The 18,305-nt window shown below is 33.3% G+C and overlaps 1 protein-coding gene across 1 annotated transcript; it reads left to right on the forward strand.

The window, feature by feature from the left end:
* Positions 1 to 115: 115 nt before the first annotated feature.
* LOC131846303 (exocyst complex component 6) lies at positions 116 to 10,401 on the forward strand. The gene is made up of 16 exons (XM_059195571.1): positions 116 to 352; positions 545 to 691; positions 1,613 to 1,718; positions 2,259 to 2,397; positions 2,900 to 3,080; positions 3,656 to 3,731; positions 4,284 to 4,425; positions 4,972 to 5,265; positions 5,829 to 5,964; positions 6,213 to 6,298; positions 7,265 to 7,475; positions 7,809 to 7,901; positions 8,262 to 8,376; positions 8,881 to 8,977; positions 9,388 to 9,588; positions 9,932 to 10,401. Exons 1-16 carry the CDS (start codon positions 332 to 334, stop codon positions 10,173 to 10,175), a joined length of 2,289 nt encoding a protein of 762 aa, XP_059051554.1. The 5' UTR covers positions 116 to 331; the 3' UTR covers positions 10,176 to 10,401.
* The last annotated feature ends 7,904 nt before the right edge of the window (positions 10,402 to 18,305 follow it).

Raw genomic sequence — 18,305 nt, forward strand, 5'->3', positions numbered from 1 at the left:
CGATGGTCTCGACTATAGATTGTTATACATGTATGAACTACTGTGAACAGAGACTATGACATTAATAATGACGTCTGCTATGAATTCATTTAATGTTTGTTTGAAGAACGACGGCGACGTGAATCTTTCTAATCTGTAGCATATACATCTCATTCATCTCGAAATCTTCGAAAATCTGTCAAAATAGTTTTCTATATAGAAAACCAATTTTTAATAGCATTAGGCATTTCAAAACCAATTTATCACAGAATTTTATTAGTTTATAAATCATGAATTATTTAAAAGTTTGAACATTTCAGTGTTCTATATAATCTGAAGAATATAAAACAAAATGACCAATGCTACTATCCAGGTATTATTGACACCCACTTTAACTGTTTTATGAATGATTAATAATAATACACAATTCTTAAAATTCATACATGATTATTTAACAAATAAGATATTTTAGTTCTGTTTTGTAATATTACATAAAATTGTTACAATTCCGTCTTTACAGTGTGCTACTATTTATACTTTTTCATTATGTATTCATAAATTATAGGAGATAGAAGGAATAGATGACTACTGGGGTCCAGCATTCCGCTCAGTATATGAAGGTGAAGGGCATGAAGCATTTGTTCAACAATTGGATGAAAGAATCAAGCAACATGACAAGGAAATCGAGAAATTGTGCAATTTTCATTACCAAGTAAGTACATTAAGTATTTGATTTTAATCAAAAGAATTAAGAAGTAGATTATTACTTAATTCTTTTGTTTAATTTAATTATATCTTTCTAGAGGAGATATAAATTTAATTGAAAAAAAAAAATAATTACCAATGTTTAGTCTACTAAACAAGTCCCTAAATTTATTTTATATACCCCATGCATGTACCTTAGTCTATTTTTGCTATTGGAATAATAAATAAAGAACTTTACACATATCACAGTGCCATTTAGGTGAATCACAAATCAAAAATAGAAATTACGTATTAAGCAGAGTCTATAGATAGTAAAAAACAACTTGTAAAAATACTTTGTATTTTCAACACATATATAATACTATGTGTATTATGTATGTCTGAAACTAGAGGAATATAACTTGTGTGTTTAACTGCTATACCACTAAGGTACTTGGTATAACCCACTTTCTGTGTTATTATTATTATATATTCTTTATTGCACTTAAATAAATTTTTAAGTATGTTAATTAGAAATAATTTTAACAAAATAGGATTTATCTCTAAAAGAGATGTCTTCCAGTCAAGTCAATAGAGTGACATATGAAGTGTTGAGTAGGTCAAATTGTGAAATTAATAATTTAATAAAAATGTCATAGATAATAAAACTAAACATAAAAATATAATTCATGAAGGATACACCACCTCTCCGGCCAGTAGTCCATTGGCAGAAGGGGGTGGTGCTGATACACCACCCCCTTCTGCTATCAATGATATCAAGGCAGTTTGTTATTGTTAGTGCTGTGACCATAGAGACAGTTTTGATTTATATTTTATTATTATTTCTTATATACGGTATTTATAAAAATGAACATATAGCCTGAATTATAAATAAATAAAAATTTAATGTTATTGATACATGGAAGAATCATTCTTATATTTTTTTCAGAATTTCATAGATTCAATTCGTGAGTTGCTTCAAGTGCGTTCTCATGCTGAGGAGCTTCATGCTAAGATATCAGATGTGGATGCTAATGTTAAAGACACTACTGAAAGTTAGTATTAAGTAATTAGCTTCAAATCCAATAAAACTATCTGCTGGTAACTTTCCTGGCAGTTTGAGGTGGTACCATAGCTTACCTGGGTATGGCTGGTGTTTTAAGTTTGCTCATTACTTACGTTTGGTATGGGTTAGCTCATCCATTTTATTTATAAATTTGCCACTATAATGCTTGTATTAAACAACTAAAGTTTTACTATACTCTGTGATACTCCTAGCCTAAATGGAAAAGTGTAGCAGACCAATTGTCATATTGAGTATTAATAGTAACAAATGGCTAACACATATTAATTGTAGTATGATCAGAGAGCTGGTTTTATAATTTTGACTTATATTATTTCATTTCATTTTAAAAACTATATTTTTTTTAATTTGACCCATCTGAAAGTGGTATCCATTATCTCTATATATGAATTGAACTACAGGTATTGTAGAATATGTATTCTATGTCTATCTATGGGCAATTAAAGAGATTCCTACATCTTGCTACATATTTATGGTCCTTTTGTTAAGAACATATTACATTTTATTACAGGTTTGTGTGCCAGAGCTCAGGAGCTTATTCGAGCCCGTAGAGTGGAATTAAATATTGCTGCTACAATAGAGAAAATGGAATTATGCTTGCCTCTACTCACCACATATTCTAAATTGAAAACACAAGTTGAAGCTAAAAGGTTATTTTATATTAGTGGTAGGCGATATATACATAGAATGTAGTCTATGTTATTGTCTGATATTATAACTTTGAAAGAACAAGTGAAAGAATTTTTAAAATCTTTCTAGGCTTTTATAGTTTATCCATTACATACAAATCTATAAATATTATAATAATGAACATGTATGACTTGTAATAATAATAAATGTTATTTTAATTGGATTTGTTAGATGTGGCTGTAAATTTACTGGGTACAATATCAACTGTCCTTCTAGATCTATTAAACAGGAGTTCGTTCTACTATTGCGATCTATGCTATGATAGTAGTGCTGCTGGCATTGGGAACTCAAGGTCCCTTTTGATAAAATTTCGAAATGTTATTCTATTAAAGTCTGTAATAAGGCCTACAAAAGGGTAGGCTTGTCATCTACTCCACTGAACTTCAGCTTGTTCCCAATTATGTCCTCTTAAAAGTTACTTAGTTATCTCCAATATCATAACCAATGTATTTTTTTTTCTAGGTATTACCCAGCTCTCAAAACCCTAGAGCAGTTGGAACATGTACTGCTTCCTCGAGTGGGCCCGTACAAGTGGTGTGCACAGATATCGGCCGATATACCTCGACTGCGACAAGCTATACAGGATGCATCCATGGCTGACTTAAGAGATTTCCTGGAGAATATACGCAAGCTAAGCCCACAGGTAAATTTTTCTGTTACCCTTAGTTATATTTAATTACCCTTCACAACTTTGGTAGAACTACATGTATCTTACCAGGATAAGTCCTATCTTAGAACAGTTAATAAGTTTAGTGTATAAAGATTGCTATTTCAGTATGTGGCAAATTTATTAACTGTGTATCCCTCTTGAAGTTTTAGTAGGGATTCCTATTTTTTTTAGTAAAATATAGCTTAGATTAAACAAGAATAATGTAGTATTCTAATAATTAAAGAATTTTTCAAAAGTGTGTCCAGTGATTTATTCCTTAAAAACAAAAATATTTTCTTCTTTATATATTAGTGTAAATAATTGTTATAGTATGAATATCAATTGACCTCAAAGTTAATATCAATCTTTAGTTCTTCACATGTTATTTGCGGACAGATATACCTACTTAAAGTGGCGACCTTCCTTTGTCTCTTTTAATCTATAACTTGGCATTACCTGGCTTGTTAATAAATATTATACCATCAGGTTAGGATATTGTAGAAAGCCATTTTTTTATAAATTCCTGTTAGATAATTAGTGAAGTTTTCAAAGTGAATACTTATTTATAGGTTGGTGCTATGGCTCTAAAGCAAACTCAAGACATGTCTGGAAGAAGTTTAGCCAATATTGTGAAAAATAAGAAAGGTTTGTACATACTTTGGATATTATGGTTTTTGTATAATGTAATTAATTATACATATGAATGTAGTTTAGTTTACTAGTTCATCTAACTACTAACGAATAATAAATTTAGTGTTATAAATAATAAACCATGTTAGGTCAACGAACTGTTGGGCGCTCTCCAGTTAGGTAATCAGCACTATATCAGCATTTTTTATATCATGGCAGGAAGGTAATTTATGTGAATTTATAAGAGAAACGGACTCAAAACTGATCCTTGAGGAACACCCATCATACTAGCTCCTATAGACTTTAAGATATAATTAATATTTTGACATTATTTTTTACATACAAAGTAAAATGAGGAGATTTTTAGTCACATTTTCTATCAGTGGCCTGTTAAGACAAACTGATGGCCTATTGATACTGTGGCAATCTTTACATGTAGATATTAATAACGTAATTGTCAATACAGAATACTAACAAGAAATAATGGGTATCACTCATGTAATGCTATTTCTTGCATGTTCATAATTTTCATTTTAAATATTGATGTTCCATCTCTAATTGTTGCAGATATGGCAGTACTTGGTATATCCAACAAAGAAAGCAATGGACCCCAATGTCCTCACGAGCTGGTGGATTTTAGTCCCCTACACAGATGCCTGCACATACATAGTGTTCTCGGGGCCAAGAATGACTTCGTACAATATTATAGGTGAGATATTCATTATACTACGACGATAGGCTTTTCCAGGCTACATTTTATTTAAATATACTCTGTAAAATCTGGAAAAATCAGTATTCAGTTCACCATGACGTGGATACGGTATATACGTGCTCAGACAGATTAACCCATTTGGGATTACAGTCATGATTATATGTATGTGTGTGTGTTTTATTGGATTATTGCAAATTAACTGTATACAATTAGTGTCATATTAGATATAAGATTGACGGCCTCGGTAGTCTAGCGGTATATCACACATCTTTACTTTCGATGGTCGCGGGTTCTATTTTTCGCACGGTATATACAAACATGTATTCATGAGTATAATTAATTGTTTGTATTGGTCTGAGTGTTTTCTGTGTATATAATTCTGTGGGTATTTAGGAAAAAATAATCTATGTATGTATCCTATTTTTATCAGTTGTCTACCATACAAGCTCTGCTTACCTTGGAACTAGATGGCGCATCTTGAAATTGACCTGAGATATTGTTATCATTACTAATGTAATCATTTCATCATCCCAAATCCTACAGAGCTCAACGTAAGCAACAAGCTCGCCTGGTTCTCATACCATCATCAGGCAACCTCCATGACTCTATACAGAGTGTGAAGAACTACTTGAATGCTGTTCTCGGCTTCTTCATACTCGAGGAGCATCTGCTGACCACGGGAGCTGGTCTAGTATCGAAGGAATGGCTGCTAGATACATGGAATATGTCAGTTACGAAGGTGGCCTCAACGCTGCGTACCAATACGTCGCTGATCACAGACCCGACCCTAATGTTGACTATTAAACATCAAATTGTGTTATTCATCAGTACATTAAAGTAAGTTTATTTCTCCAACAGTCCCAATGGTACATTGATAATGGATATATTATATAGTTGTATTAAAATTCTTTAACATTTTGTCTCTGATTACTGTCTGCTTATTTCTGCGGGCACGTTTATAAGTGGTATTTTTTTTAATAAAAAAAAAATTAATGAAAAATAATTTAAATCAGTTTTAAAATTCACATATTCGTCTAACACAACAAAAAAATAATCATTTTTTTGAATTCCCATCTCTGAGCTATATCTACATTACCTACATACCTACCTATATTGTTAGGTATCATGTCTCTATACTCCTAATTTCACTGTCCTATCTCGTCTTTTAAACCGAAAGACAACTCCCACTCACTGCTTGGCAGTAGAAATGGGTGAGAGGTGTCACGATTGTTTACAAAATAAAAAAAGAAATTTTAGATTCGAAATTTTTAAAACGAAATTGAACGTACAGAACTAATTAAAAAATATATATATTAATACTAATTTGGGTATTATTTCAATTTATAATAATACAATACATTCTTTTTTATCATTGACTCAATGTACTATTGCATTTCCAGATGCTACGGTCTTCCGACGGACCCACTGCCTCTGCTGCTTCATGAGATGGCGGAACACTATACCGAGGTGCTTATGCAGAGATGGGTGGTTGTCTTCAGAGATATTTTGGATAACGCGGCCTTTATGCCTATAGAGGTATATATGTCATATTATCTTATTGTACATTTAATTTTTATTCTATATTTTACATATAATAGTTTTTTTAAGGATACTAATGGTTTGGTTCTCTCGTTGCGCTAACCGTTTACCTCCAGCGTGATAGGATGATAGGATGATCATGAGGTCAAAAATTCTATTTTGTTGTGTGAGTTGAAAACTATGCCTATTTTTTTTTTTGCTTTTGCATGCCTTTATTATAATGTAATTTAAAAATGTGTTTTTAGGTTGAAAATCAAGATCAATATGATGGTGTGATGGACATCTTTCCGTATGACGGTGAAGAGTTGGATTCCCAGCCATTCCCGAGGAAGTATGTGACACTGTTTTTTTTTATACATACTTACTACTAATGTATTCATACTTAAGAACATCGTTCCCTAGTGCTTTACTACCCATCATTACACCCAAAAGGTAGTGAATTCAAATCTGACTCTAACAAATGTTTCAATTAGTGACTTTCTGTTGAAATAAAACTGGTGTCAAAGCCAAAATTATTACGAGAGACAACGGTAGGTTTTCCTACCATATTAAATTCAAATATATCGTGAGAAATGTGGCCATGTCAAGTGCTTTCACCACAACATCAACAGTTTGTTTGATTACCCCTGATAAATATATTGTGTATATTTTACGTAGACAGTTTCTAGAATTTTATATTAAAGCGTTTCAGGTTTAGCCAAATCACAAAAATTAAGTAACAGTAAAATTGTGATTTCATATTGTTGACAATGACTGATTGGACCAATGAGTTTGTTCTATCTTTTTGTTGTGCATTAACAAAATAAAAATAAAATATGCTTGGGTTCATTAGAGTGAAAAAGCTGCAGTAGCAGCAACATCTTTATGAGATAGTTGACTGAGTGAAATATGAGAATCGAGCGATCTCGCCACGAGTGTATAGCCGACATTATGATCTGTTATTGCGGCCCGTTATTTATGCCGCATTTATGTTATTGAATTTATTTTTTCTTTCTCCCATCAATATATTGTTATAATAAAATGTTAGTACATATTAAATCGTACTACTTTAGCATCTTGTTCAAATGTATGTCATACGAATGTTTGCATTAAAATTTGTATAGGATAACATTACTCTTTAAAAAAATGTATTTTAATGCTGATTATAATAAATTTTTGTACATTATTAATAGGTTATGTGCAGGTTAGGTCACATTAGATCACATTAGGTCCACCAAAAAATGTTAACATTTAAATTGAACCGTTGAATAAAAAGGTTACTCACCCTTAATTTTAACAAGACTGCTTCCTTCATCAGGTTTCCGTTCTCGTCAATAGTTCCCGACGTGTACATACAAGTTAAGGAGTTTATATACGCCTGGCTCAAGTACTCGGTGGGGCTGGGATTTGGTGGAAGCAGACGGGCGGCTGCGGCCAGACATTCAGCCTCTTTACTACTGAGCAGATCCTTCACGGGCTGCTTGTCGGCGCTGTTCCGACGCCCTCTGCCTCTCATGCAGTTGGTGCAGGTACATAAATATATTTATAACTTTAACACTAGATTTAAACACAAATTTGCTGGTTATAAGTATTGGTTAGAAGAAATCAATAGGTCTTTTGTGGGAATTGGTGTAAAATTTTACAATAGGATACCAAAGGATACTGGAATTACCTTTGAAAAATTTAAAACATCTTTTATATGGATATTATGTATGTATTTAAAAAAATGTATCTAGATATATCTATCAGTAAACTAGAACCTATAACACAAGCTTTACTTAGCTTGAGACTAGATGGCGCTGTATGATTTGTCCAGGAATATTGCTTGCATTCGAATCTCAAACATTGTTTTTTTACCACAGATCATCGTCGACACACAGTACTTGGAGGACGCAACGTTGTACCTGTACGAGTTTATTAGCAACATCACTGGTTCTGAACTGGTCACCACACAGGTAAAACTCTCTCAAGAGAGCAACAGTTGATAAATTAGTTATATACATCAAATACCAGTCACACAGTTATTGTTATGGAACTACATAGTTATCTCGCTATGCTTTTTCACCGCCGAGGATGACTTTGTCGTCTGCGTTGGTATACATCTCATATATTTTAGCAACGACTTGCTTTGTAAGATCTGTTCCGAAGATGAAATAAGGCATTGGATTACAGGTCACGAAACACGTGTATTGTATACAATATAATAAATTAACAATACACACATGCACTCTGTAAATAAAGTACATATGTGTATTATATTTTAAATTTATTTCTTTCGTAAGTTATTCTTATTTTTATGATTATTTTTGTAATAGGCAGCTGGAAGTATGTTCCAAGCGGCGCGCGACGACGCTGAACAACAGATATGCGACAATTTGGAGAAGAAAGTCGACGAATTTCTGGATCTTGAGAATTACGATTGGCTTCTAGGTAACGTTTACAGCAGAATTAATATACTACCAATTTTTTTATCTAATTGGAATTGCAGACAAACTGTATACCTACTGGAAGAACATAAATAGCACGAGGTCACGTGATGCTTATGGGTACCATATGGGTATCATGCGTTGCCATTCGGAGGAACTCAGATGTCATGCTGCCATACCCTGAAAATGTTTTAGTAAACCTATACAATAAGACGAATAAGGTGTTAAATCTGAAAATTTGAATTTAAACTGTAGTATGTATTGTGATTATTGTGAATGAATATGAAAAATACAAAAGTTTGTATTGAATCGAACTCGAGAGACCATCGGATGTAAGGCGGTGAGCTAGACCGCCAGCTGGGATATACAGCCTGATTTGTATACATATGTTTGTATTGAAGGGATATCGAACTCTCGACTATTATAATGTATATTATTGTGCTAAACGCTACGCCATTGAGGTCGTTAGTATTGCATGTAAATAATGATATGTTTATTACATGTTCAGTGGAGCCGACGGGTCAGGCGTCTTCGTTTGTGACCGACATGCTGAGTTATCTATCTGGGGTTCTTACCTCACTCGAACACCTGCCTGAGAGAGCCAGGTATTGATATAAGCTTACTAGTAATAAATGTGAAAGTTTGTGAGTATGGATGGATGTTTGTTACTTTACACAGCTATTGCAGAATTTTATAATTTACCGTTCACCATCTGACGGGCCGTATGCTACTACTGTGATATAAAAATATAAAATCATTATACCGTCACGATTATTTTACGATACGTATTTTGTAATGGATGATAGAAATGGAATTACATTGTAATCTATATTGTATCGGCGCTGCCGTGGCAGATTGCTGTCGCCAGTGCCGTGATCACAGAGACAATTTATATTTTATTATTATTTCATATAAATATTAGTCTATAAGGTAAAAAGGTCCATTAGACGCCTGTATTAAATAAATAAATAACTACTCGACAACGACGCTCTCAAAAGTATTTTTCCCAAATCAGAGTGGCGGCAGTTAGAGCAGCTACAAACCGTATAGCGACGCGTCTCCGCAACTTGCTCCTGGATCCGGCGGTGAAGCAGATCTCCTCCGGGGCGCTGTATCAGCTCGATCTGGACGTGATACAGTGTGAGCAGTTCGCGGCCGGTGAACCAGTGCCTGGACTTAAGGAGGGTGAACTGTTGGAACACTTTGCAAGCTTGAGGTGAGTAATAATAAAGTAAAAATTATAATCCAAGAAAATTTAGGAAGCGTCATATAGTCCCAAATTAAGCAAAGGTTGTAATATGGGTGCTAAACAACTGATAGAAATGCTTATCGATATATTAATACGTTAAGCAAAAATATTATACCCTATTTTAGGAAAATTGCGCCCGCGACGTAGTATGAAATGTTTATGTTTAGTTAAAAATAAAAAATATATCTAAGTATTTATATCAGTTGTTTAGTGCCCATAACACTAAGTCCTGCTTTGCTTGGGACTATATGGCATTGTATGAATTGTCCAAAGTTACTATTATATATTATTCTCTGAATTAACATGACAGGCAACTCCTCGACCTCATAACCGGTTGGGACTGGTCCTCCTACCTTCACGACGTCGGCATCGAGGGCGGCAAGTACTCACTGGTCACGCCCCGCGACGCAGCCACGCTCCTCGAAAAACTGAAAGAGGCTGAGCAGAAATCCTCCGTTTTCTCTGTCTTGAAGAAGAATGAGAGAGACAGACGAAAGTTGCTCGATACCGTGCTGAAACAGTTGAAACAACTGCAGAATCAAGATGGCTCTTAAACTTCGTTATATTCGTGCTTGGTAGGAGAATGTTGCATGCAATGTACATTGTACATCTTAAAAATATCTTGTAATCATATCTAGGCGGTAGTCTTTGCAGTACACTAATGCAATCTGTATTAAAACTCAGAGTAATGCATATACAGGATGTTTTTATTCCGTTCGGAGAAAATAGACTGTTATATTTACATGCAGATGATTTGATTAATAAAAAAATAAACAAAAATATAGGATTGACATGATTCTATATTTTCAGTGAAAATTGGAGTAGTTTAGTATTGATTACAATTGTAGTTTGACTACGTATAATATTTCTACTTTACATAGAGTAAATGCTCTAATTTTTCCGAACGGTAATAAAAAAGTCAGGTATAAGAATAAGGTTCAGGTATAGAATGAAATCCCTTAAACACTTGAACTTGCTCTGAAATATAACACTTGGATAGAAACACGTTTTAACTATGAAATCATTTATAAAAATTGCACAATAATGTCAGACATAAAATAACGAAAGTTAATGGGCACTTAACTTGAAGTATAAAAGAAAATTTAATAAAAATAAATCAAATCTGGTGCTAAAAGAAGTATTATTAAAAAAGTATTTAAATGTTTGACAGATCACACATTATAAATATAATTTTATTAAGGGCGTTCACCACTAATATTTTGTACGCGTTTAGTGTCAACGTATAAAAAACATCAATTTTCAATGTCTCTGAAATTGAATGAAAATGAACATTACTAAAAAAGAAGAGAATTAAAAAGTTATTCATGCAAACAATTCATATTGAAGTAATATTAATTTCAGATTTTTGTGGTAAAATTATAATTTGGAAAATTGTAACGATAAATATTAACTATTTAGTCCAACTTATCCTATGATTCACGTTTGATTTCTTTAATTTATTTAATAGTCATTGAAAAGTAATGAAAATTCTTTTGATTTTAATAATGGACGGACAGTGCAGAGTGCAAATTTTATCGAACTATTCTGATGCTCTTGGTCGCAGCCGACATTTACAGCTTCACCGAACGATAGGGGGTGAGTGCAGATGGTACTCCAAATCCGCGGAATGTATTATTAAGCGGCTGAATACCAACCAACTCCTGCCTAATGGCTTGATGACTTTAGTCGCACCGCTAGGGGTTCGAACTTCACCTTAGTTATTTCGATTCCCGATTTGAATTGGACGGGGAATCCATCGGAGGCAAATTTGACGGTGTGTACGCTCTTAATGACAAAAACATTTAATTTCACTCTTAAGTTTAATTTATTAATAATTTATATCAATATAATAATTATTCTTGAACAAAACATGTATATGTAAAATGATTAATTGTAGTGATAAAATGCATTTATAGAAAATCTCTTCTATTTTAATCAAATAAATTATTTTTGTATATCTACTAAAGATTTGTTTCTTTTCAATTAACCTACATGTATGACTGTTTACTGTGAAATTACTCAGCAAAGGTATTTCGGATATAATAATCTAAATATATATAATTCAAACGTGACTGACATAGTGATCTATCAACGCACACCACTGGACGGATCCGGCTGAAATTTGGCATGCAGGTAGATGTTATGACGTAGGCATTCGCTAAGAAAGGATTTAGATTAATTCCACCCCTAAGGGGATATATGTGATGATGTTATAAATGGTATAAATAAATTACTCGCCAATCGTTCCTGTATAATTTATATTTGTCATAAACTTAATAGAATAAACAAAAAACGTTACTAATATTTTAATTATTATTTGTGAATTATTAATTTACAGTTATATGCACCAATACAATTAGGAGATAAAAACAACATTTGTCACACTGACACTGAGCCGTTGCTGGTTTGATACGCTTGATGGTATACCACACTTACGGGCCTAAACGAAGTAAGTGCAGCGGTACTTCACTGCGGACCAGAGACTCCTCTTATATAACTCATAGGTTCGGCCGCACATGGAGTACTGCAGTATGTATCTTTGGGCAGGAGCACCTTATTACAAGCCCGGTCCTTTTGACTCGGTTCAGTGACGTACCATAGATCCCGATCTCTCTGGCGGTATCGAACCACTTAGTTGAGGCGAGACTTCGCTTCACTTTGTGTGTGCCGAGGTTTTCTCATCAGACTACAGCAATACCATGCTGTATTTAAAGAAGGGTGTTAAGATTTCTTAAGTGTCGGCAAAGCGCACTTGATACCCCTGGTGTCTAAGGCGTCCATAGGCTACGGTAACCATTTACCATCAGACGGGCCGTATGCTTGTTTGCCACCATCGTATTATAAAAAAAGTGTGTGTGTGTATTATTATGATTAAATAGGGAATCTAATACCAGGACGTGTATATATATTGTTTGCGTAACACAATTTAATATCTAGATCAACGCGTATCTGATATTATCTCCTGGTTGTAAGCTTATCTCGCGCATACACTGTGTGGCGAGGTCACCATCTACCTGTGACCTTCGTGCGCGGTCGCCTTAGATCTCCTGAGCTTAACTTTGAACTTGTTTTTACTTTTTCGATATTTAATTGCGCGCGGGGTCATGTTTGTAATTTTAATCGTGGATTAATTATTAGTTACTGCATTTAAATGGTCAAATTGACTAAATATAAAGAGACATTTGAGAAGAGTAATTGTTTAATAACTGTATTTCGATAGTGTTAATAATTTTTGTCTTGGTGTTATTGAGGGTCAAATATGGTAACTCATTATATCAGTTTTGATATCGGATAATTTTAACTGGATCTCACATTGGAGCATTAATTTTCATGCCTACTTGTGGGCATGAAAAAATGGTATAACAAACCAGAAGTTTATTCCTGCCGTTTCTTTAAGTCATAATTTTACATTTCAGTATATATATGTTTTAAATTATTTACTTTGTACGGTCTGTGCAAAGTTTGGCTGCATTATGAATTAATTATGAAACATGTATTTTTAATAATGGATATTATTGGACACATTGTTAGCAATGTACTCCAACTCACCATTTTTAGCAATACATAACGTGATTCAAGAGGAAGGTTTATATAATACTTAGGTACATGTAGATAATAACATAGATTTCAGTACATAATTAAAAAAAAATAACGTAACATCACCTACGAATTTAAAGTTAAACTGCATCGTAAAATATGAATACTGCTGACAATTTTATGTATTTGTATAGTTTAAAAAAACATATAAGGTACGTTCACCTGCTTCGTTTTAATCTACCATCTGATTAATTGATAGAGATATATTTAACCTGGCGTCAGTCTGTTAACCTTGTATTAGTCATTCATCACTGCAATAGCTTAGCCCAGATTTTGTCGCAGTGCATTCACGCGTCGAATTTGACAAATGGAGGCGTCAAACTAGGTACCTACCTAAATGTTATCAGATAGCGCGACCTCGTGCTTTCGTGACTCGCCGACTAGGCCGGGGGTCACTCTGCATAACACATTGTGATTTTAAAGATATCCCCATATCTGCGCTGTGATCTAATTAGTCTATTCTTGATTATATCAGATTTATGACTCGTTGAAATTGGGACCACCTACAGCACTACCTATAGATAGATCATTTAATAGTCCATAAACAACAATTATTCTATAACATAAATCAACGGGCTAAGTTAAGTTAGGCCTCTGCAGTTGATATTTTATGTACGTTATTCTACCGAGCAGAAGATAGGGAACACCCAATATAAGCAAACATAAATACAAATGTTTGAATTGTATTCTGCATGAATGCAAACCACGACTATCGGAAAGTATGCTAAATCACACCACCTAGGTCGTAAAAGTCATATATTACAATAGTCTATGGGACGACACCAATTATATACAAACATTTGCTACTCGCATTTGACCATTTTATATATCCGCCTATTGATATAAAATAAAATAATTTGGTAAGTTTATAAAGTAATAAAATTGTAAAAAAAATAATCAAGTTATCCATCCATTTATAACGACATTGGCAAACCGTCGAAGTTTACAAAATATTTTTTATAGTTTCGCAGTATAATAAAAAACCTGATACGGAAAATGTTAAAAACAATTTTAAAACAAAATAAAAAGTATCACATAAGGATATTGCACACGACCGTTGCGAATTGGTTGGAATTTGAGAAAAAAATGGTCACACGGTACCTACTGTATTACAATTCATATATTCTTATACCTATACTATATATATTATTATTATATATATAATTTTTTTGCCACGACTTTGGTCCGGGATAAATTTCGAAGCTATTCCACCTTATTTTTGAGAAATTTTAATCACGATTTATTTTAATTTGTTTCAAATTAAAATAAAAGGTTTTTTACCTCAATATTAGAACTAATTAAGCTACAGCATATAGTCAAGAATATAATTATATATCGCTGCTAACAATTCTCAATAGGAATAGATTATTAATGGAACCAAAAAATATTTAAATTGGTTAAAGTGGATTCATTTTTTTCAGTTAATTTAAAAAATAATCATTGAACTTTAACATGCATGTCTCAATTTAGTGAATTGTCTTTTGGTGGAATTGTTATTATCCGAAACTCACAATTGGTCGAAATCGAAATGAAACTGACAACATGACAGGAGACAGATCATCATATGTCCATATACCCTATTAAGTTTAGCTGATAGGCGAAGGTACATTACGCACACATACGAACCACGTATATTTACTCTGTGGCCGTACCAAATTAAAAGAACTATAATTGCTACTATTTACAGAATGGTTCAACTGTTATTTTTATCTCTCTTTAGGTCATTTTTTAAGTCTCTAGCATATATGACGTAATTGCGCGAACTTTATTCCGGAATAGTGACCTATGTATAACGGCGGATCTCAGTGCTCGAACTTAGTCATCTGTTTTGCGTACCGATTATAATTTCTGTTACCTGTTATAGTTCATTTTTCCAAGGTCCATCCGCCCACATCCGTCTCGTGTTGACATCGTGGGAACATTGTTATTGATATCTATTTATTAAGTTTCCATGTGTGGAGTATGGAACTTTTATTCTTTTCTTATATAGCTAGATATTTTTTAATTAGTTAGAATGGAATGACACAGGCACTCGCCTTAATATAACTCGACATAATTAAAGGTCATTAGTATGAAGATGAAGTCAGATCAGTTATACCATCATGAAGAATTCACCAGGAATTAACCACGATTGTTTCTAGGGGTTAACCGTGTGGAGGTCGACATGTATATTGCTAGCAATGAAGACACTAGTTGCCATTTACTGACAATCAAAAGTAGGCGAACTGGACAGAAGAAATAGTAATAAAAAATATGACGTCCACAAGATGCCGAAAGGTCCTATGTTAATAAATAATTTTGAGTTTGAGTTTCAGATTGAAATCATCTCCCCCTGTATATATACAGGGAGGGTATTGTTACTAAATAATTCATTCAGATTAAATGAAATTTTCCCCGTGTGTACAGGACCGGCTACTAAAAACTGCCTGAGAGGTCTCTACTTACCTGATGGGATGTGATAACCGTCGCCTATATCATTACATGAATAGTACTTCGAACACCACCAAATATGCTGAAGTTCATATAGTATATATGCAGTATATATATGCATACTTGAGTACTTATAGGTACTACTAGAAAATATGTACTCGCATACATATTGATTGCCTATTTTCTAGCAAATACCAATTAGCATCGTTTAGTTAAAATTAGCATATTTATGCTCTGATGTAATAATGGAGCAGTATCCAATAGTTACATTAGGGTTCGATAAGAGATTATTTAATAGTTTTATTATATTTTTTTTTTTTCTTAAGATTTTTATAGCATAGGGGACAGACAAGTTTGCGACTCACGCGGTGGTAAGAGATTACCGCCGCCCAGGTGAATCGTAAATTCGTTGCCGGCCTTTTAAGAAGGAATAAGCCCTTTTCTTTCTATCAAATGCTTCCATATCCTATAATTTCACTGCCATGTCTCACCTCAAAACCAGAGTTTGCAACGCAATCTTCATCATTATCATTGCCATCAGTCCACTGTTGGGATATAGGTCACTTCCGACGCATGCCACAAAAAAATCTTCTGGCGGTTGAAAGACCCATGACCACTTTGTACAAAGTCTCCCTGATACCTGGTAGGTATCGAAAACTATCCAGTTAAAGCCTCAAACTTAACAATATACGGAACCATAGTCATTGTAGAGTTGAAGAAACTTGGTCAACTTTAGAGCCGTTTTTTTAGAGCCGTTTATTTTTTTAATTGTTTGTAGGCGTGAAAGTTTTAAGATTACAGCGAAGGTCGTTAGTTATTTTATAGGTATCAATACAAATCAGTATAAATCCGCCTTTATTCGACGCCTACGCGTATATAGTGTAAGGTCGACAGCACCGATACATACACTTAATTTAAATGTATCATATCTTAACATTGCTTATTAAAATCAAGGTTCGTAACCCATATTGTTTTAGCATTGTATATATTCACATGCGTTCGACTATCTAAAGTCCGGCCGCTCATAGTTTGCGTCTCTGACAGGTCGGGATCGAATGGGCGATGTAACTTTGGACTGACGTACAATTTACGGCAAAATTTTGAATGTCTTCCATAATAAGATTCCATTCTGATGAAGCAGAGGTATTAAAGCACCCAATCCATACTCGATGACTTGTTGCTTTTGAATCATATACGACCTCGGTGGTTTAGCGGTTAAGCTCACCGCAACTTCCAATGGTCGTGGGTTCGGTTGCATGCACGGTGTTAATATTTGTATTCATGCGTATGATTATTTGTATCGTTCTGGATGTTTTTTATATATATCATGCATTTATAAAAAAATGTATCTACGTATTTTTATCAGTTGTCTAGTATCCATAACACAAGCTCAGCTTAGCTTGGGACTAAATGCCACTGTCAAATGTCCTGAGTTATTAATATTATATAAGTTAAATTTATAAATGACCTCATCAGTATATGATTCAACAACACGATTATTTCAGATTTCAGGGTATATTTAAGCGTATCATTGACATTCTAATATTCATTGGTAGCCAGTTAATAATTATAGACTGTACATTAATTACGCCTCGAGGCACGATGACAAAAGCAGCCAGTCTACTTACCTTTACTGTAACGAGGCCGAAATTGTACAGGAAATATTATCCCTAGTAATATTATAAATGTTAAAGTATGTCTATCTGTCTGTTTATTAACAGGATTCACTGACAAAACGGTACAGAACTAAATGGTTGAATGTATTATAATAATTGTAATGATGATAACAATAATATTACAATAATTTTAAAAATATAATAATATTAATATTTAATTGTTAAATATTCAATATGAATATAATTGTTATAATGTATGTAATCGTTATTAGTAAAAATCACGAGATCTTACTACGTTTTATATTTATTTACTGAGTTCCCGATATTTAAACAGTTTTACCCGTAATCATGGCGGTTGAAACACTGCCGAAATATCGGGAACTCAGCAAATAAATATAAAACGTGGTAAGTTCCCGTAATTTTTACTAATTATACGTACCTATAAATAATGACAGCGTCAAATTTAAAACAATTGTTAGGCTTAGTAATAATTTGCATGCCTACTGAAAGAAGGCATATTACAGCTCTGCCTGCTGATATCACTGTGGCTAATTTGTTTATTTATATCTCTCTGTAATGCAAATAAATGATTTATTTAGTTATTTACTATTAGGATAGCCTTAGCCTAACTTTTATCTATAAAAAAATGGATATTTGATGACAAAGAGGATGGAAATTTGTGCAGACAAAACTGCGGGCAACAGTTGGTACTATAAATGCGAATCTGTATCTTTGTTACCTTTTCATGACTAAACAAATGCACGGATCGTAAGAAAAATTTACGTGTGAGTGTTTTAATTTAATTTAATTTCAGATGTTTTAGTCAAATTCATACGGGCAGCCCTGCGGAACGTAGCCAGTAAAGATTATAAATAAAATTATACTATACTATATTGTGACTTGTATGTTGCAACAGTTTTATTGGTTCATAAATAGTTGCGAAATCATATTATTCGATTAACGCGTATATCTTTTAACATCATATTTTTTTTTCCTGATTGGAAAAAAAATAGATCGTACATTTTTTACTCATGTTGTAAT

The sequence above is a fragment of the Achroia grisella genome, unplaced genomic scaffold (genome assembly GCF_030625045.1).
Source record: "Achroia grisella isolate CSIRO2021 unplaced genomic scaffold, CSIRO_AGI_Agris_v1 utg509, whole genome shotgun sequence".
Lineage (NCBI taxonomy): Eukaryota > Metazoa > Arthropoda > Insecta > Lepidoptera > Pyralidae > Achroia > Achroia grisella.

Coding starts and splice junctions, on each gene's coding strand:
- LOC131846303 (XM_059195571.1), top strand. CDS start 332: ATGACCAATGCTACTATCCAG. Junction 3,081..3,655: donor TACGCAAGCTAAGCCCACAG/GTAAATTTTTCT, acceptor ACTTATTTATAG/GTTGGTGCTATGGCTCTAAA. Junction 9,589..9,931: donor GAACACTTTGCAAGCTTGAG/GTGAGTAATAAT, acceptor TTAACATGACAG/GCAACTCCTCGACCTCATAA.